This window comes from Chiroxiphia lanceolata, chromosome 10 (assembly GCF_009829145.1).
Source record: "Chiroxiphia lanceolata isolate bChiLan1 chromosome 10, bChiLan1.pri, whole genome shotgun sequence".
NCBI classification, from domain to species: domain Eukaryota; kingdom Metazoa; phylum Chordata; class Aves; order Passeriformes; family Pipridae; genus Chiroxiphia; species Chiroxiphia lanceolata.
In genome coordinates this window covers 23314849-23334655 of record NC_045646.1, presented here as the reverse complement: position 1 = coordinate 23334655, position 19807 = coordinate 23314849, and the positions used below count along the sequence as shown (strand labels likewise).

General features: G+C 43.6%; 1 protein-coding gene across 1 annotated transcript in view; it reads left to right on the top strand.

The window, feature by feature from the left end:
* The window catches only part of PAK2 (p21 (RAC1) activated kinase 2), a 42992-nt gene that overhangs the window by 19129 nt on the left and 4056 nt on the right, over positions 1-19807 (top strand). Inside the window, exons 2-14 of the mRNA XM_032697803.1 lie at positions 1918-2128; positions 7448-7548; positions 8042-8192; positions 8750-8781; positions 9147-9254; positions 10510-10645; positions 11120-11183; positions 11639-11687; positions 13354-13466; positions 13634-13751; positions 15577-15676; positions 18266-18462; positions 19157-19294. Of these exons, the coding sequence (XP_032553694.1) occupies positions 1942-2128; positions 7448-7548; positions 8042-8192; positions 8750-8781; positions 9147-9254; positions 10510-10645; positions 11120-11183; positions 11639-11687; positions 13354-13466; positions 13634-13751; positions 15577-15676; positions 18266-18462; positions 19157-19294 (1494 nt within the window). The 5' untranslated portion in view covers positions 1918-1941. The remainder of the gene's footprint in view (positions 1-1917; positions 2129-7447; positions 7549-8041; positions 8193-8749; positions 8782-9146; positions 9255-10509; positions 10646-11119; positions 11184-11638; positions 11688-13353; positions 13467-13633; positions 13752-15576; positions 15677-18265; positions 18463-19156; positions 19295-19807) is intronic.

The window sequence follows — 19807 nt, the reverse complement described above, 5'->3', positions numbered from 1 at the left end:
CCTTATATTTGGGTTATACATCTCAAATTGGTGTCAGGTATTTGGTGCAAACAGTGTGTTGTAAAGGGAAGCATTTGGAATTAAAATCTCTGTGGGTAGGCTGCTCAGGCCTGCTGTTGGATTGGAGGATACTTAATTTTTTTCCTCCACGTTGCAGTGCAGGTACTGGAAAACACAGAGTGTCCTGTAGATAAGTTGCAGCCTCTGAAAGAGGGATCAGTAAGTGAATTTGGAAGAGTGTTGGGAATCACTGCCTGACTCCCAACTGCATCCCTGCAGACTCCTTCGGGTGTGGCAGGTCTGTTTATCACCCCATCATCAGCAAAGGGCTCCAGGGCAGGTCTGTAGACCTGTGTGATTTATTTAAATCATGAATTCGAAGCTGCCAAGAAGAGGTGGGTGTTGCAAAGCTCGGGGAGCTCTTCCCCAGCAGCCTCCAAGTCAGTGGAGCAACCAGCACATGGCCCGTTTTTACTGCGCTGCCAGAGTGTTGTGCTGCTTGTGCCTCTGAAGGTGTTTGTGCAGAAATGATGTGCTTTTGTGGGCATTTATGGGGATAATTAATTTTAATTTCCTTGGATCTTAACGACATAAACCAGTGTGCTCTTGTGCTGCCCCAGTCCAGGCTGCTGGCCTGATTTGTGTCCATCTGTTGGGATTTGTCAGCATTCACCCACCCTGTGAAATGACAGGGAATGACAGTCCACGTGTTTTAGTTCTGCTGCTCAGGCCCTGCTGGCAGGATGCAGGTGCCATGTGAGACGCTGGGTAGCACAATAATTGAGAGGGGATTGCACTGTCTTGTCCTGGCTCTCTTGAATAATGACACTGATAACATGTGGCTGCAACTGAGTCATGCCCTGGCACCGTGATGGGAAGTTGGTAGGCACCAGGAGGCCATTCATTTCCCAAACTGTTGTGAGAGGAGAAGGAGGAGGAAATATGTTGGCTCCTGTTCCAAAGAGGTAGCTTGTCATTTGAGTGAACAGAGGAATTTGGTGCTTGTTTGTTACTCAGCTGTTATTGAGAGGTAATTTCTGTAAATCTTTCTTTGTGCCATTTACTCTGTATCAGAGAGGTGCCTGTTTCCTGGTGATCAGAGAAAAATCTCCAAAATATTATGAGGAGGGAGGAAATGCCAGTGCAGGTTTTTTTGAATAGGGAATGTGTCATGTAGATGTTTTATTGTGCTGTGGTTTTAGCTTTAGCAGCTGTTTGTCCATGTTCTCGCTCATGTTTTTGTTCAGGATTCAAAAAGGATTGTGGTGATACTATATATGCTTTTTTAGAAAAGGAGAAAGTGTGGCACCAAGTGGGGAAGCAATGCAAGGCCCCATTCAGAAGTGGAGTGCACCCTGTGGATCTTAGTCCTGTGCTCTTTAATGTAGGCTGTGTAATATGGGTAGAGAGATTCTTAATGCAGCTTAATGTGGACAGTGTGCTAAATTGTGACTTACTAACATAAGCAGTTCTTTTGTTCCCAAGATCTTGTCTGACAAATGACAAGAAGGAAAACATCTAAGGCTTTTAAAGCTGTTTGGTACTAGAGCATGAAACTCTTTGGGCTAGAGCTACCCTTAAAAGATGTTGTACTTGCACCCTTACTGTGCCCTTTGTGTGAGCAGGGAACCAGATCTGGGAATTGTTCATTTTGTCTGGGTTAGTTTTATCACTGGAAACGTTTGTTGCTCCATCCCACAAATGCTGCTGCTGGCACAAATGAATGGGTGGCCCAGAAGTGGGAATGAGGAAGGGATTTGCTTCCTTTGGTGGAGGTGTCAGTGCCTGCCCGTGCAGTGCTTGCTGTGTTCCTCAAAGTTGAATTCACACCTCCTTCCACTTGTCCAACAGAAGAAATGCTACATTCCTGCATTCCTGTGCTCTTTCTCTATGTTAACACAAATATTTCTCTTCCAGGGCTTTCACTAGCTATTGAGAACCATGTCTGACAACGGAGAACTGGAAGACAAGCCACCAGCTCCTCCTGTCCGGATGAGCAGTGTCATCTTCAGTTCAGGGGGCAAAGATCCTTTGGCCGCCAACCACAGCTTGAAACCCCTGCCCTCTGTCCCAGAAGAGAGAAAACCTAGGTCGAAAATCATCTCCATATTCTATAGCAATGAAAAAGGTAAGATGCCTCTCTTTTCCAAGGTATTCCTTTGCTCTCCTTGTAAGTTTTGGTAGTCCTTTAGACATCTGAGTCCAGCCTGTCCAAGCAGAGGGGACTGGAAAACCACCACCTATTGCTTCTCCTGTTTGCTGCCCAGTTTGAAGAAATGCATTTCCAAACAACCCTAAGAGATGTCTGGCATTCCTGGGGATCATGTCACTTAAATGCAGATTTCTGGTTTAAACTGAGCATCCAGCTGGTTTGGAAGTTATTTCATGTTGCTGATCATTCATGTGGCACCTTGAGGAGGAAAAAGGATAGTAAAGAAATAGCAGTGAAAGTGCAGTGTGCATGTGGGAAATTGGAGAGAAATTACATCCTTTTACCTGTGGAAATGCACTGTTAGGATTGATTACTCGTGAGGGAAAACCTGGGTTGCTGTAATCAGGATTATTTCTGGGAAAAAATTTACTATAATGAAACTAGGCTGTGGTTGTGTGTTGTTTCTGTCCTCTTTTCTGTATATACAGCACTGGAGTCTAATCCTGTCTCTCCAGGATGTCTGTATGCATGTACAACAGAAGGGTGCATAGATAGAAATATCTTCTAGCATCTGGGTGGTAAAACTGCACAGGCAGTTAAGCCTGGCCTGAGGCAGCTCAGGGACTTAGGCTTGACCTGTATCTGCTAAGCATTTTATTAATCTACTAGTTAACATTTTTCTGGTCACTATTAATGTGCCTCTTGGAGAAGACCCTGCTGCTCTTAGTTCCTTCTAGTTGTGCTCTTGTCTCCCTGTGCCTTGCTGCTGGTGTGCTGTAGGGGTGCAGGGCTGGTTTGGTCATGCCAACACAGGTTTGGTTGTTTCAGGAGGTTTTGCTCCTCTGGTTGTTTATTCTCATGGCTGAGTGTTCTCCCCAGGGCTGGTTTTCACTCTCGCTCAGCTGTGTGAGCAGTCCCTTTGCAGCCATGCCTCACCCTGGAGATAAAACCTGGAGGGCAGGCTTCCCTCTCATTCCAAAGTCTGGCTTTCTGCTCTCTCAACAGTAGGTGTGTTTTCCTTTGGGAGGATGGAAGGATTTTTGGCCATGTAGCTTTGGGAAGCAGCATAGTTACTTCACAAGTTCATTTCTGGTGAATTAGCTGCCCATGGCTGGGTTGCAGGAGTATGTGGTGGTCTTTTTACTGACATGGGTGAGCCTGAAGGAGGTGAGTCTGTAAGCAGAAAGTGAGAAATTACTACAGGTTGGTGGCAGCACCCCAAGAGAGATTCCAGACCTCTGAGGGTGGTGAATTTGGGTGCTGAAGGTGGCAATCTGGGTGCTGTCAGCTCGGGGTAGTGGCACGTGTCTGGCAGGTTCTGGCTTAGCCCTTCAATCCTGCAGAAGCTGATGTTTTACTATTAAATTGTTGGTTGTGGGAGGAAATGCCTGGAATTTGTCATGGTGAGTGCTGCAAGGAAATCTTGTGGGGGAATCAGACCTGCCCATCTTCAGGCAAGAATGGTTTAGGAACTGGGATGGCACTTGTCGTGTTGCATTGATGGTTCATCAGATCATTTGAGCCCTTTTTACAGGTAGAGTTATAGTAAAGTAGAACATAAACCCCATGTGAAGGAAGGTTTTGCTTGCTCTGAATTAGTAAAAAATTGTGAATACAAGTGGGCACAGTACAGCTGGAGAGCTTTGTGACATTCCATAGCACCTTTTCTTCTCCACAGATGTTTTCTCTTTCCATCTTGATGGTGGTTTTGTTGGTTGCTGAAATGTCTGGGGAGGTGGCTGAGGAATTATCTAAAATTGTATTGGCTCATCTGAGATTGCTTTGGAGTCCCATTAAGTTTATTCAGACCACTCTAAATACTGGTGTGTACCAAATTTAGGGAAATTTATCTGCATCCTTGCTTAGAATGTGTGTCTATCTGCTGATACTTAGTGTTGCAAATTAAAATGGAAGGAGTAATTTCTGCTGAGAAAAATACATTTTAAGAAAAATCGTGTCTGTTGGTGTTTTCTAGATGTCAAAATCCATTCAGATATGTACTTCAGAAAAAAAAAAAAAGGCAGATTTTCCTGTTAGTCAAGATAATGTGGTTAGGAAAAATGAAAATTGAATTACCTAAAGAAACTTGTCTATTGGATGACCCACAACAAGGCTAATGTAAACATCCAAAGAAAGGATTTTGGCCCTCAAGTCTGCAAAACTGGCTGTCAAATGTAAGCAGAACAGAAGTGGAGACAGTGTCTTTCTGGCACTAACACAATAGTCAGATGGTAGTTTTTTTGTTCATTAGCATGGCTGGGATGCACCCTCCCCAGAAATGCTCAGTTAAATCCTTTTTTTCTTGAAACTCGGCTGCTGGAAGCCTTATAGAAATATTAGCCTCGTGCTTGGATTTAAAAAATATGCTGGGACTAGATGCAAAATAATCTGTCAGCCTGGGATAGAAATTTTGCCATGGGGAAAAATTTCTCCAGCTGGTGCAAAAGTTAACAAATCACTAAAAAAAATGGTAAATTCTCCTTTCAGAAATGAAGGGATGCCCTTGCTGTTATCCAGGAATGTTGTTTGGCTTTGTCTGAAAATCTCTGTCCATATGATTTTGCAAGGTCCTCCCTCTTGGGAGGTTTCTGTAGCCGAGGCGGGGATGTGCTTTGGGGACTCTCTGCAGGTGATGAGATGTAGCAATTACACAGTTTCTGCCCAAGTCTGAGCTCGTTCTCTGTGCTGAAATAATCATAAGAGTTTGAAGGGATTATTTAATTACACAGTTTCTGCCCCAAGTCAGCTCGTTCTGTGGAAATAATCATAAGGTTTGAAGGGATTATTTAATCACCTCGTCAGGACCCCACCCCCCCCCCCCCCCCCCCCCCCCCCCCCCCCCCCGGTTCCATTGTTTAGGATAAATGAAGTGATAGTCATCTTCTTACTAGAGTACTTAATCACCGTGAATTTCCTTGGCTTGACTTCTGAAGTCAAGGGAACCTCTGTGTGTTTTTGGAAAGCTTTACAATAGTCCCCTAAAAGAAGAAATGTTTGAGCAGAACTTGTTAAAGGAGGTGCTGAGGGCACCACCCAGGGTCGTGCATGTGGCCCGCTCAGGTTCGGTGTGGTTTCAGCTGGAGCTCAGTAACTCCAGATGTTCACCTGGAGTCAGCTGCCTGCTACCACCAGCTGTTGGGAAACAGCTGTGATTCTTGCCTTGTGCATGGAATTTGGCTGGTGGGAAGCGAGGGATGTGTGAGGGTGGGTTTGCCGTGTGAAGTGCCCTGGGTGATGCCTTTGCTGCGAGTGCCTGTGGCTTCATTTGGGGAAGAGTCCAGTTGTATTTGGGTTGAGTTGTATTTTTGAGGCACCTCCTTAATCACACAGCGTTTCTCCAGCTCACTAAATCCTTCCAAAGGACCTGTGTGTCTTCCCCTCCCGGGAACAGGGGGACTATGCTGCTGTCCCTGCAGGTCCAAGGGGCAAAGTCTTGGCATTTTTCCCACGACCAACAATTTAATAGTAAAACACCAGTTTCTGCAGGATTGAAGGGCTAAGCCAGAACCTGCTCCAGACATGTGCCACTACCCCGAGCTGATTTGCCACCTTCAGCACCCAGATTTGCCACCTTCAGCACCCAAATTCACCACCCTCAGAGGTCTGGAGTCTCTCTTGGGGTGCTGCCACCAACCTGTAGTAGCTTCCTGCTTACAGACCTATTTCTTTCAGGCCCACCCATGTCAATAAAAGACCACCACTTCCTGCTTTCACTTGCTGTTTGGGACAAGCGTTGCCCTTCACTAAAGGGATTCCCTTTGCAATCCAGAGCTGTTCCAGACCCAGCTAGAGGCTGGGAAGCAGTGTGGCCTCCCCGTGGCCTTGTTCTCAGTGCTGGAGGATGTCCTGCCAGCACATGACTCACCGGGCTTGCCTCTGGCAGGAGCTGTTTGTTTGAAGTGCTGCTCTGCTCCAGTGTTCCTGTGGGCAGAGGAATGACTTTTAGTCTCCTTGCCTTGCCTACTGATGGGATCTATGTGTTTTTGGAAGGAGTGGGTTTATTTACACAGCGCATGCTGGATGGGTTGAGCACCAGCTCTCATTCCCTACATGTCAAGTGCTCCTGAACAGGAACCTTCCTAAGGAATATAACTTTTTAAAATATATTTTTTCCCCTCTTGCTTTCACACAACTGCAAGAAACTGGGAAGAAACAGGGAGGAAATGGTGCTTTCCTCAGTTTTCACAGCAGCAGTTTCTCCTGTCCCGTGACTGAACGCTGTTGATGAGAACGTCTGACAGCCCGTTTGCTTTTTGGCTCTGCCCTGTGCAGCCATATTAAAGATATCCTGTTTATAGCAGCCGTGTCTTTCCACGGCATTGTTCAGCTGGAGGCAGCCCACATGGCTTTTCGTTTGGGAGCATTGTCCTCGCTGCCTGTCCTGTCCTTCCCTTCCCGCCAGCGTGAGGGGATTTCAGGCGGATTCCTGGCTCTGAGCGGCACCGTCTCTGCTTGCTGCAGGGTGTTGAAGGGGGTGCTGGTTTACCTGCTTTTTCTGTACTGAAACAGCAGGATTTTTAAGGTGAATTTAAAAACTAAGCAGAAAAAATAAAAAAAATTTAAATTCCCTCCAACCCTCTCCCAAAACCCCCCAGACAAACAAACGAACAAACAAAAAACCAAAGCCCCAGGCTTTAGAAAACATCTTATAAATTTAATTGGATCTGAGTTGGATTGTGTGCATGGTCTTTCTAATTATCTGTTCCTGCTCCTGGTACTCGTTATGCTTTTTTTTCCCCTTTTAATTTAAATTAGGTAATTGCTCTGAGGCTATAAACTCTTATCTTCATCACAGGAAGTCCTATTTTGCATTAATTAACTTGAATTGAAGCAGTGAGGCAACTGAGTTTTAGGTGTCTTTAGGGTGAACTTGAGGTTGAACTGAAGTTTTCTTCACTCCTTTTCTTAATCCATATTAAAATGTCCTTTTTAGCATTGTAAACATTTAAAAAGTTCAGATTTCATGTGCTCAACAGAGCACTCTGGTGCTCTTAATCACTTATTTTCTTACTGCTGTAATATAAATTATTTGAGTGGAACAAGGCATTGATTCTTAGAATCACAGGATGGTTTGAGGCAGAAGGGACCTAAAGACCACCCAGTCCCACCCCCTGCCATGGGCAGGGACACCTTCCACTATCCCAGGTTGCTCCAAGCCCCATCCAACCTGGCCTTGGACACTTCCAGGGATCCAGGGACAGCCACAGCTTCTCTGGGCAACCTGTGCCAGGGCCTCACCACCCTCACAGGGAAGAGTTTCTTCCTGACATCGAGATCTTTGAATGTCTTTTTCAGGAAGCAAGAAGAAAGAAAAGGAGCGGCCAGAAATCTCCCCACCGTCAGATTTTGAACATACCATCCACGTTGGCTTTGATGCTGTTACTGGAGAGTTCACGGTGAGTATTCCTGCCTTGGGGTGCCTTGGAAGACACTCGTGGTCGGTGCTGTAGTGAAACCAAGGCAATGCTTTAGGTTAAAGTGCAAGTTAGTCTCTGTTTATATCGAAGAACTAATTTTCCTGCGTGTTTGTACAGCACACAGAGTTATGATGCCGTGACCTGTCAGTGCTTCTCCAGTGTCAGTGTCAGTGCTTTGTGTCACATGGGAAAGCCCTCCCTGACAAACCTCCTTCACTTTACTTTTGTTAGTGGGTAACAGTGGTTCTGCTGAGTGTTGTTGTGTCCCCATTCCTCACATCTGGCTCAATATAGCTGGAAGAGGTGCTGATGTGTTGGCACCATGGTTTGTGTTGCCACCTGTGGCTCCCCATTAAGCACATGTTGCTCATGTGCTTAAGGCTTGTTATGCTTTTTATAGAGGGAAGAAGTTTGTTTTGCTCTTTAAAAATCTTTAAAACACTAGAACACTTAAAATCCCCTGTTTTTTCAGGGAATGCCAGAACAATGGGCTCGGTTGCTTCAGACCTCAAATATCACCAAGCTAGAACAGAAGAAGAACCCCCAGGCAGTACTGGATGTGCTGAAATTCTATGACTCCAAAGACACAGCAAAACAGAAATATCTGAGTTTTTCTGCTCCAGGTGAGAGCCAAGTGTGTGCAAGACATATTGGAGTTGGGTATTTGGAGCACAGTCTTCCTCTCAGAATAATAAATCAGGTTCAAATGCTGATTCAGTGAGGAACAAATACTTGAAGGTGGATTTAAAACTTACTGGAAACTGGCGTTGTCCAGTTAATTTCCTGTTTTAAGTGGAGAGTGGAAGAAAGAACTGGATAATTCACAATAGCAGCCAAAATGAACTTGAAGGGGCTGTGTTTCTGAAGCTGGAGCTCTGAGGCTGGTATGAACTGGTTTCATGCTGGATCCCTTTCTCCTCACAGTTGTCTGTGAGCTTGATGTCACCAGCTGGTGACATCAGAGATGCAAAATAATTTGTGACTCCCAGGTTGGGAGCCAGTTGGGAGGGCTGAGAGAAGGATTGTCCTACAAACAGGTACAGTTGTGCCTACTTTTCTTCCAAATTATTTGTAGGTTAGTAATAAGGCTGTGTAATACTTTCATCCTTTACTCTATGAAGTTCACTTTGTGTTATTTTTTTCTGATGATTTTATGTATTCTGCTGTTTGTCCTATTTAGAAAAAGATGGTTTCCCTTCAGGAATGCCAACGGTGAGTGTGTTTATTATTATTTGGATATCCTTAGGTGCATACTAATTCAGGTCTTCTGTATTTGTTATATCCTGAATTTCGAAGTATTAAACTGTATAAAGTTTAAAAGTATAAAAATGAGGATATTCTTTGTGGAATAAAAACGTGAATTTTGGGGTCAGCAGGGCATATTTCACTGGAACAACAGTATTTGAGTCTCATTATAAAATGTAATAACTTAGGGATAGATTGATTGGTTTGTTATTTTCTTTTGACATCAGTAAGAATTCTTTTATCTTAATGTGAAAAAAAAATCAATTCTGTAATACTGTGGGGGAGACACATTTGTTTATTTATTTATTTTTTTAATGTTGGTAAAAATGTAGACCAATGCCAAAGGTTCAGAACCATCAACAACTGTGGCAGATGAGGATGAGGATGATGAAGAAGCTCTTCCTCCTGTGATTGCTCCACGGCCAGATCACACAAAATCGGTGAGCAGCTGGAAAACTTGACAGTGCAGAATTCTGGAATTCCTTGTATTGCAGAACTTCTACATCTGTTCTCTAGAAAAGTGGGGTTTTTTGTGAAATGAGCTGTTGTAAGATTTTTGGGAAGAGTTCTGTTTTTTGAATTTGCCAAGAAAATACCTGATTTCTGGATGTCAGTTGGACCAGAAATCCTGAAGTAAGTGGAATCACAGAATCATTTAGGTTGAAAAAGACCTCTGAGGTCATTGAGATTTGGTGATCTCTTGGTTGGCTTGTGTTGAAGGTATCCAATTAATCTTATCCTTCAACCCAGTGTGTGAGGAGGAGACTTTTTAGTCCTAAAAATCTATAGGTAGTTTCTGTGACTTGGCCCAGCCCAGTGGCACAAGTGTAGTGTGTTTGATTTTCTTCATTTGATTTGGTGGCAGTGTGACAGCCTCACCAAATACACTACCTGGGCCCAAACCAATTCAGATTCAAGACTTGAAAGCTTATTTCACTCACAAAGCCCTCAGCAGCCCATGAACAGTTAAATGCTTCAGAAGCTGTCCATTAAGTTTTAGTGTAGTCCTGAACCACCCACCCTGGTAATAACATCCCAGGGATCCCACTTACTCCAGCTCCTTCCTTTGGCTGTGGTAGCTGTACATTTTGCCTCTTTGTTGCCCACTTTTTCTCCCTCCAGGAGTGCAAATGTGAATTGTGTTTATTTGTCAACTGGTACTGCTTTATAATTGCCCACTCTTGGGATGTAGACATATAAAATATGAGAGCTGGATATTTCTGGAGTAGCTGTGCGTGTCTGAACAGCTCAGGAGGAAATTAAATAAATCTCCAAGAAATTAAATCTTTTTAAAAAACCTCAAATTGGGGGCAACTGGGAATTTTTTTAGAATCTCACGCTTCTTTTCGTGGCAATCATGAGTCTTTTTCCTTTAGATCTTAGTAGGAATTGATCTCACTATTAATCAGTGATTACTTCTCTGTTAACTAGCATGGGTTATAAAGAATAAGCAGGTAAAAAACTCATGAAACATCTGTCCTTGGAAGCTGGGGTTAACTTCCTGGCATCCACTCTGTTCAGGAGGTGCCTTTCAGAGGTCAGTACTGTTGCCAGGGGCCACGGTGTTTCTCAGGTTAATTTCGCCTCCCACCTGTTATAAAATGGTGCCTAGGGATCTTTTCAGGACTGTGATTGTTTTCAGCTGAAGGTCAGTGATTGCAAAGCCGATGCTCAGGTCCGTGGTCTCCTTCACAGATTTATACCCGCTCTGTAATCGACCCCATCCCTGCCCCAGCTGGTGACTCCTGTGCTGACAGTGCCACGAAATCGGGGGATAAGCAGAAAAAGAAGACCAAAATGTCAGATGAAGACATCATGGAAAACTACGTAGGTGATTTATTTCAGATAAACAAAGGCTTTAGGACTGGGAGAGGAATATTAAATTTTTGCCCTCGTCCTTATTTTTGTGTGAGAGTTGTGTGGATACCATGCTTGGCTAGTTTTGTGTCAGTAGCTGAGAAAAACGTATTCAGAGGTTATGCTGATTTATAATCTTCAGAGCCCTGTTGAGTAGAAAAATATTATAGAACACGTTTTTATGTTTCGTTTTTTTTTTTTTGCTTAGAGTTCAGTTGTGATAATGTGATCTGCATGTGTGTTACAGCCATAATAACACAAAGTAGTTTCTGCTGGGGGTTGTTCCATGACCACCTTGAAGATAATTTTTCAGCATAATGTTCCTGTGCAGCTTCGGCTGTTTGTGCATCAGCTTTGCTCCTTGAACTTGGACATATCTTGGCCAGGCCAGCCCTGCTGAAGGGGGACAGTGGGATTGGATTGACTCTTCTGTTGTTTTTTCTTTTAGGCACTATTGTAAGCATAGGAGATCCCAAGAAAAAATACACCAGATATGAAAAAATCGGGCAGGGGTAAGTGTTCCCCCCAACTTTTATTCCCAGTGGGCCAGTGTTGGCAGCACTGTGCTGTTCTCTGTCTCATACTGTCGTGTACCCACCTCTTTCTGTGCAGGCAGAAATGTTGGCTGCATTCAGCAGTGATGAATCACAGAATCCCAGAATAGTCTGGGTTGAAAAGGAACTTAAAGCTCCCCTCATTACACCCTCCTGCCATGGGCAGGGACACCTTCCACTATCCCAGGTTGCTCCAAGCCCCATCCAGCCTGGCCTTGGACACTTCCAGGGATCCAGGGACAGCCACAGCTTCTCTGGGCAACAAACTGTAAAGTAAATAAACAGTGAAGGCTTTACACAGTGGTGGAAATTTTGAATTGAAAGGTGAAACAATTTTGTGATTTGGCTGTTCGCTTGTGTGTTTGTTACAAAGAGATGCAAGTTGCTGTAACATTTTTTTTTTCTCTTCACAGGGCTTCAGGTACAGTTTTCACAGCTATTGATGTGGCAACAGGGCAGGAGGTAAGATTCCTGCGTTCGTTTTCTCTCAAAATATTCTTCTGGAGGTGGCCAGAATTTCCTCCAGTGCCTCCCATATCTGCTATCAGCTCTCAGAAGAGTGTTTGTCATAGTCAATTGTAACAGTGTGTGCCTTGTTCTATAGTAATCCGATGGTGAAAGCTTGAAAATAGAGTTCTGTCTTTCCAGTGAAAAGCAGAGGGAGTGAGGTGTTCCAGAAATGAGTTTGGAAAACGGTTTATCCTTCAAGAGCTGCAGGCCTTGGTGTCTTGTGCTTTCAGAAGTAAATCTTTGTTTAGGCTTTGCACACACGTTCTCTAGTCCCAACTCAGTAAAAGTGATGGTTGTTTCTGTCTCTGTGGAAACAGCTTGTCCCCTGTGATTCCCTGCTGTAGTTAGAATGTCTTCTCCACATCCTACTCTTTGCTTTTACCCCCTGGTTTCTCCAGACCCACTTAGTGAAATTGGTGACATCAGCAATACTCTGCATGTTTGTCATCAAGTGGCCATCTCTGGTTTCTGTGACTCAAATTTTAGGATTTATTTGCTTCTATTTAACTTTAGATTTCCTTACTTTTCTTTCAATGTTTCTATTTAAATTATTTCCTTAATTTTCCTTTAAATAAGTATTTAAATACCATTTAAATACCATTCCTTAGGTCACTGGTAAGTAATTGCCCTTTCAGCAGTAATCACATTTACCAGTCTTGCAGTGGAGCACCACATCTTGATAAAACATGAGCCTGTCTATCATCTCTTAATTTGTGTCTCAATTTGCACTCTACTTTCTGCAGTACTTCATGTCCTCTTACTGGCTGCAGAGTGAGTTTTAGAGCCCAGAGGGGTTGTGGAGTATCTGCTCCTTCAGGTCTCCGTTCCAAACTCACACGAGACCCTCAGCAACCTGCTCCACCTCCACCCTTAGTTATTTTATCATTCTGTGCCGCAGAATGACAAGAATCTCTTCCTTTAATGCCCCTGGCAGTATAATAATGATAATTTCTACAAGATTACATTGGTTCTTCTGTTTGGTTTTGGTCTCATGGGTAGGTTGTTTTGTAGACCTCCAAACTACCTCCACAAAGTGTAGCTGACAGAGCTGGGACAGTTCTTCTCCATTTTAAAGTCTGGAATACTTGTCCTGGTTAGCTTATTTCCTGGGCAAGATAGGCCTTTATCTCTCCTTTTCTTTCTGGGACAGTTCATTGATTTAATTGCTTTGAGAGGAATTTCTTCTGCCTCCCAGCATTCCTTATACCCAAACACCAATCTGGTCAGAATATAGAACAGCAAATTGCCTCGCCTTGCATTGGAAGGCTCAGACTTTCTCTCTGAGTTGCCACAAGATTCTCTGCTGCTTCAGGCCTGTTGATAGGAAATTGGGCGAGTCTCTTTATCTCCTGCATGCTCCCTTTTCTATCTGTTCAGGCCTCAGTTACTGTTTGTGGATTCTTTCAGCTGCAAGAGGATGATGTTGGCCACGGCTGCAGGTTGTGTGCTCATCAGGCCGCGTTCTTTTAAGTTGTGTGCTAATAAATAAATAACTTGCCAGCTGCAAGCTGTGCTAAACAGCTTTAATCCTGTTACAGAATTCCTTCTGACTTTTCACTATATTGAGAGAAAGCTTCTAATGGTTTCAGTGATTGCTGTTTTATTTTGCCCTGTTCAGGTGGCTATTAAACAGATCAACCTGCAGAAACAACCCAAGAAGGAGCTGATTATTAACGAGATCTTGGTAATGAAGGAGCTAAAGAACCCCAACATAGTCAACTTCTTAGACAGGTAAATGCATCCAGCTGGTGATTCCTTCACCCCTGAGGGTTTCAAGAAGTTATACCTTATACAGACCTGGACTTCCTGTCCCTGAGGGTCTTGGAAGCAAATGAGTCTGTCTTGAGGCTTGGTCACCTTGATGGCACACGGACATGCTTTTGGTTTTCTCTTTGTAGTTACCTCGTAGGAGATGAGTTGTTTGTGGTGATGGAGTATCTGGCTGGGGGCTCCCTAACAGATGTGGTCACAGAGACTTGTATGGACGAGGCACAGATTGCTGCTGTCTGCAGAGAGGTGAGTGTTGGACTTGCTGGGTAGAGGGATGAAGGTGCACTCTATTCCCATAGCTTTTATGGAATGCTAAGGTTAGGACTAATTGCAACAATTGCTGTTGGAACCATTGAGTTAAGAATGAATGATACTGTGAGTAGAAATCAATACTAAAGTTACAGAAAATAACAAAATTAGGTCAACTGAGAAAATTGAGGGGGTTGCAAGTTATAATAACACAAAAGAGCTGTGGCAGATTTTGATCTGAGTGTTTGGGAAACTTAGAGAATGGAGCAAATAAAGTCTTTGGGTTTGGTACTTGGGTTGCCTCATCCTGCTGACAGTGTTAACAGAAAGATGTGAATAATGTGGACTGAAGTTCAGGGAGGAGCAATGGAGAAGTTTTAGCAGCTGCAAGGATTGGCTTTTTAAACTTTGACTAACAAAGAACATTCAAAGGCACCAAAAGAAAAAGTCTTGAGCATTCATGTATGGGTAATGTAGAAAAAAAAAAGGAGAAGGAAAAAGCCTGAAAGCTTCCACGTGTTTTCCAGAAGGAAGAAGGGGAACTGTGTTTGCTCCCAGTGTGAAAGTGGATCTGCTGAGACAGGAGTACTCTAAGAAACATGTACTAAAACAAAGATGAACTGGATGCAGATTATCTATTTTCCCTCTTAGTCATTCTCACAGTGTGTGAAATCTGTAGTTCTATGCCAGTTAAGGTTTCTTGAGGGATTTCTCAGGAAAATAATTCTACAGAAGATTGTAGTTGGAATAATTTTAAGGCTGCTGGAAGATTTCAAATGAAAGAGTTAAAAGCAGCTGATATCACACCTTATCAGTGGTTTCTGCCCTGAGTCAGTGCCAGCATCCAGCTCAGGCTTGATTTATTACAGCAGAAGGAGAATTGTGTTATCTGCTGTGCAGGAGAGACCAAGGCTTTTAAAAAGCCCATCTGACTCCATCAGCATGACGTCTGCTTTTGTGCCTCACCCAGAGGGAGGGCAGGGAGAGCAAACTTGTGCAGGAACATGCATGGACAGGTAATGGTTTCCTGAGGAACCAGAGCTGGAAGCAGAGAACCCAAAGTGTAACTCTTTCTTGTAACAGTAATGAACTTTTCTGAGGAAGAAGTCAAATATTGAAGTATTGTACCTCATCAAAACTCTGCTGCCCACTATATTTTGCAAATCGGTGTCAATTTGCTAAAGCAAGCAGAGATACACAAAACTCACTGGGGACATCCGTGCCAAGCAGCAAATGGCAAATGTTCTGCTTGTATTGAAAGAAAAATCTGGCTTTTTTCTTTTGCCTTTTATTCTCAAATAACAAAAGTAAATTTCATTATGGTTTTGGGCAGAAACTTAGTGGGAAAGGTTTTAATCCGAAAACAATGCAAAACCAGTATTAGTGAATTTCAGAATGAAGTTTTTTTACAGATTTCACTGTAGAACTTGTGTGGATCTTGGGAATGAATCCTCACCAATTCCCCTTGGTGAGACCTCAGCCTAAAAAGCTCTCACTTAATCCTTTATGGTTCCTCTGTAGAATCTGTGGGATGTACCAGAATTAACATCTGGGATTTCTGAGAGCATCTTGAGTGGTGAGGAGTTTTATATATGCATTTGTTAAGATAGAGAAAATCTGTGGTTAAATGATTTTTGTCTTCCTGAAATCTGGAGAGTATTTTTTAGCCCAAGAGCTTCCTCTGCTGGTTATTTGCAATAATACCTGTTACATTTTTGCACTCAGAGCTGGCTGAGGGTGTAAACATTGCCTTGAATTTGTGTTCACATATACCAGGCGTGTTTCCATGTACTGAATGATGGGTTTTTTCTCTCCTATCCAGTGCTTGCAAGCACTTGAGTTCCTCCATGCCAACCAGGTCATCCACAGAGACATTAAGAGTGACAATGTGCTCTTGGGAATGGATGGATCAGTTAAACTAAGTGAGTAGCTGACAATTGTTTTAATGCTCTGGTTCTTCTTTCCAGTGATCTCTGACTCAGTGTGTAAATCAGTAGAAGGAGAGTTGGCAGGGAAATTTGAGGTGGATTTTTATTGACTGTGAGGAATAGAAGTTCATTCTGTGTTAGAAAATGTGTAACAGGCAGCAGGTACTGAAATTCTGAGGGCCCTCAGGCTGTGAACGTGTCAGCCCGGAAGGATGTTGGAGCAAACCTGTGGCCACATGAATACGTTGGTGAATATGAAGTAACTGGTACTATAGAGTGAGGCAAAATGGGAATGATTGCAAGAGAAGAGTTGCAGCAAACTGCAGTAGCTTTTTTAGGATGTTATGGCTTGATTTTAGTGCTTTGCCCCATTCATTAGAAGACCACCAACGAGAAAACTGTACTTTATTGATCATTTATATTGCAGTCTAGTCTTACCCTGTGCCTTTTCTTGGGCCAGAAGTGTAACACACTTTCATTAATATAATCACAACAAAAGAAACTTCTTGCTTTTCAGGTAATTGTTGTGCATGCATGGACTTGTGTACATGGTGTGTGTAAATAAAAATGACACGAAACCACTTGTAGCTGTCAGGACTGTTGAGAAAGTGGTGCATTATTTGAATTTTTGGTATGCAGGAATGTGTAAAACATATAGCAACCGAAGTGTTAAGGTAAAAAAAGGTGTAAAGTAAAAAGTGTTTTTACAGTTGGGCAGGAATTTGAAATGCCATGAAAATGTCTTAACAGTATTCCTTACTCTAGATGGTTTTCAATTTCATTTTATTTATGAGATGGAGTGAAGGAAGATTACGAGCAACATGATTTGCTTACCAGCATCTTTGGATGCACTGCTCGCTTGCATAGAGGGGGTTATTTGTTTTAAGGGTGTGATGTGTTTGTGCACAAACTGTGGATTCAGAGGCTGAAGAGAAGTGAACACTTACAGCAGAGGATGTGGCTGAGAAGAAGTAGCCGGAGAAGGATCAAAATTGCACAAAAGAGGTGTCAAAGCAGAGCAGAGTGGCCAAAGGACAGGGTTGGCAGCCTGAATCAAGAAGCATCACCCCACGAGACTGGGGGAGGATGAGGAGGAAGGAGACACAGGAGAAGACAGGAGTCACCTGTAAAAATGCCCTGTGTGAAGGGGAGGTGTTGTAGTCAGTGCTGAGACAAGCTCTTCTGAGGCTGTATGACTATAGAGCTCCTAGCAGTTGTTAAGGGTTGGAGGGTGGAAGAAGTTGCACATTCTTTTCAAGCTCTTCCCCGTCTCTGAGGGAGTCTGGTGACAGGACAAGTGTCACCACTGCACAGCTGCACACACCTACACACGACTGCTGGGGGAAACTGGGATCCTGCCTGTTTTCTCTCTGTGCTGGTGGTGTGGTGCTCAAGGCCTCACTGGGAGGTCAGGAGACACAAACTGCTGCTGCTTCTCTGGGGTGGTCACTGAAATGGGCTGTGCTGTGAGTCCAGTGTGACACCTTGATAAGGCCAAAAACTGCGGGAGAAACTTGGTGACTCCTGTAGGTTTGATTTTTTGGGTTTTTTTTTGTTGGGTTTGTTTGGTTGGTTTGGTTTTGGTTTTTTGTTTTGTGGGGTTGTTTGGTTTGGTTTGGTTTTAAGGCAGCATTTTGGCTATCAGGGTGGGGATAGTTCTTTGTGAAATTGTCTTCTTGGTACAACTTGGCACTTCCATGACTGTGGCTCTTTTGTTAGCACTGCTTGGCATAACACTTTCAAAATTTAAATTTCTCTCTTTCTCTCCCTCCCTCTCCTTCTTTCTCTCTCTTTCTCTAACTTAGTGTCAATGATAAGGTAATATCTGTCTCCTGCCTTAACTGTGTTCTTATTGATGCTTTACATGCCTGGGAAGTGGGAGTGCTGCAGCTGGATAGAGTAACATGATGGAACGTGCATTGCTGCTGCACCTGAAGGCTGTAGGAATAGGTGACTTTTCTCGTTTTCTTGAGTGTGGTTGTTCTCTTTGGTAGTTACCTTGTGGAAAGGTTTGTTTGTCCAGGTTCCTCCTGCTGAGTGGGGTAGCACTGCACTTACCTGAAGCCTTGTTTCCGTGTCCCTGTCAGCTGTAGTACCTGTCTAGATGGCCAGATTGCTGTGAAATGTTCAACTCAGTAGCTGCACAAGTACAATCTGTTTAGAAGGGCAGAAGCCATGGATTGTGGATTCATTTCTTCTGGTTCAGGCTGTATAACACACCAAGTGCAGAACACTTGCCTCCTGTGTTCTGCTTGATTGCTTATTTTGGCTGCTACCAGTCTAGAATTATTGAAGGAAGGACTGGGCAAAATACCATTCTTCTGCAGGGTAATTCTTCTTTCCAGAGGACAAAAAACCTTGTCTTCAGTCCACAGAATTCTGCCCTGCTTAAACACCTTCAGGTTTTGTATCTTATCTTGCACGTTGGCTTATTTAATATGGAAAATGGGGGGGGGGGGGCAGAAGAAACCCCCCTAAACCCCTCTCAATGAAATATATGTGTAGCAATAGAGAAGTCTTCTAGGAAACCCATTTCTGGGGGTGCACCAGTTTAACCTTCTTCATCCTTCTGTTGTCCTGCAGCCGACTTTGGTTTCTGTGCTCAGATCACCCCTGAGCAGAGCAAGCGCAGCACCATGGTGGGAACTCCGTACTGGATGGCTCCAGAGGTGGTCACACGGAAAGCATATGGCCCCAAAGTGGATATCTGGTCTCTGGGCATCATGGCTATTGAGATGGTGGAAGGAGAACCCCCGTACCTCAATGAAAACCCCCTGAGGGTAAGAAGCCCCGGGGTTGGAACTGCTTGTGGGTGTTCACCGTATCAAACATTTTCAGTAACTGGTCATTAATTGTGTCTACAATAAAAGAAATGAAAAAGCCAAGAAGCTTCAGCAGGGCAAGAAAAGTTCTCCAAGGGAAGACACTTGTCTTGAATTTGCAACCATCCCTACCCTGACTCCCCATCCCTGGAAGTGTCCAAGGCCAGGCTGGATGGGGCTTGAACCAACCTGGTCTAGTGGAAGGTGTGCCCATGGCATGAGGGTGGAACCAGATGGTCTTTAATGTCCTTCCAACCCAAACCAGTTCCCTAAACTATCACAGAATCTTGAGGTCAAAATACAGTGTTTCAGTTACAGGCAGGTAAATCCTCTAAATGGAAGATTTTGACCTCAGGATTCTGTGATAGTTTAGGGAAAGTAAATCCATCAGGTTATGAAAAGTGTTGCTCTGTCACAATCTGATATTTTCTTTGCTAAAATAAGTATCTGTTACCAAAAGATTTTTAATATTTTGCTACTAGCAAGAATAAGTCATGGGTGCCTATAATTGTGGCATTTTTACAGCTTAAATCTCATAAGTTTGAGAAGTAGGCAGCAGAGCCCTTTCTCAACTAAGGGCTTGCCATTAGACAGGACATTTTGGCATCTTTTTAAGATTTGTTTTTGTTATACACTACTCTTCGTTCTACAGGCTTTATATTTGATAGCAACTAATGGCACACCAGAACTCCAGAACCCCGAGAAACTGTCCCCAATATTCCGGGATTTCTTGAACCGATGTTTGGAGATGGATGTAGAGAAAAGAGGATCAGCCAAAGAACTGCTACAGGTGAGACTCAGCTTCTCCTCAGTGTGAAGTGCAGAAGCCACGAGTAATGTCAGCCTGTGATAAACCACATGGCAGACTGGCACCCTTTTTGTGTGTGTGTGTGTTTTCTTCTGAGAACTGTAGTGAGAGCAGTTGGTAGGAACAACAGTCATCAAAGATTTGTAATGCACTCTAAAGTCGTTCCATCACAGTCTGTGCCTTCACTCTGCCACTGCCAAAGCATCCAGCAATTTATGAACTCCCTTCAGGAGCTGGCCACTGATAGCATTTGCATTGCTTTTCGTGTCTTCACTTGCAAATATCCTCCTCAGAGCTCTTTAAAAGAACTGTTTATCTGCTAGTCTGAAGTCAGTGTTCAAGCCCTGAAAAGAAAAGCTGCTGTTTTCCCCCCAGGGTTCTGCCTTACCAGCTGAGCAGCTGGAGCTCAGTGCACCTGCCATTGTGCCACCATTTCTCCTTTTAGTGTGGATTTTAAATACCTCCTGGAGAAAAACTGGCTTGTAAAAATGAGAT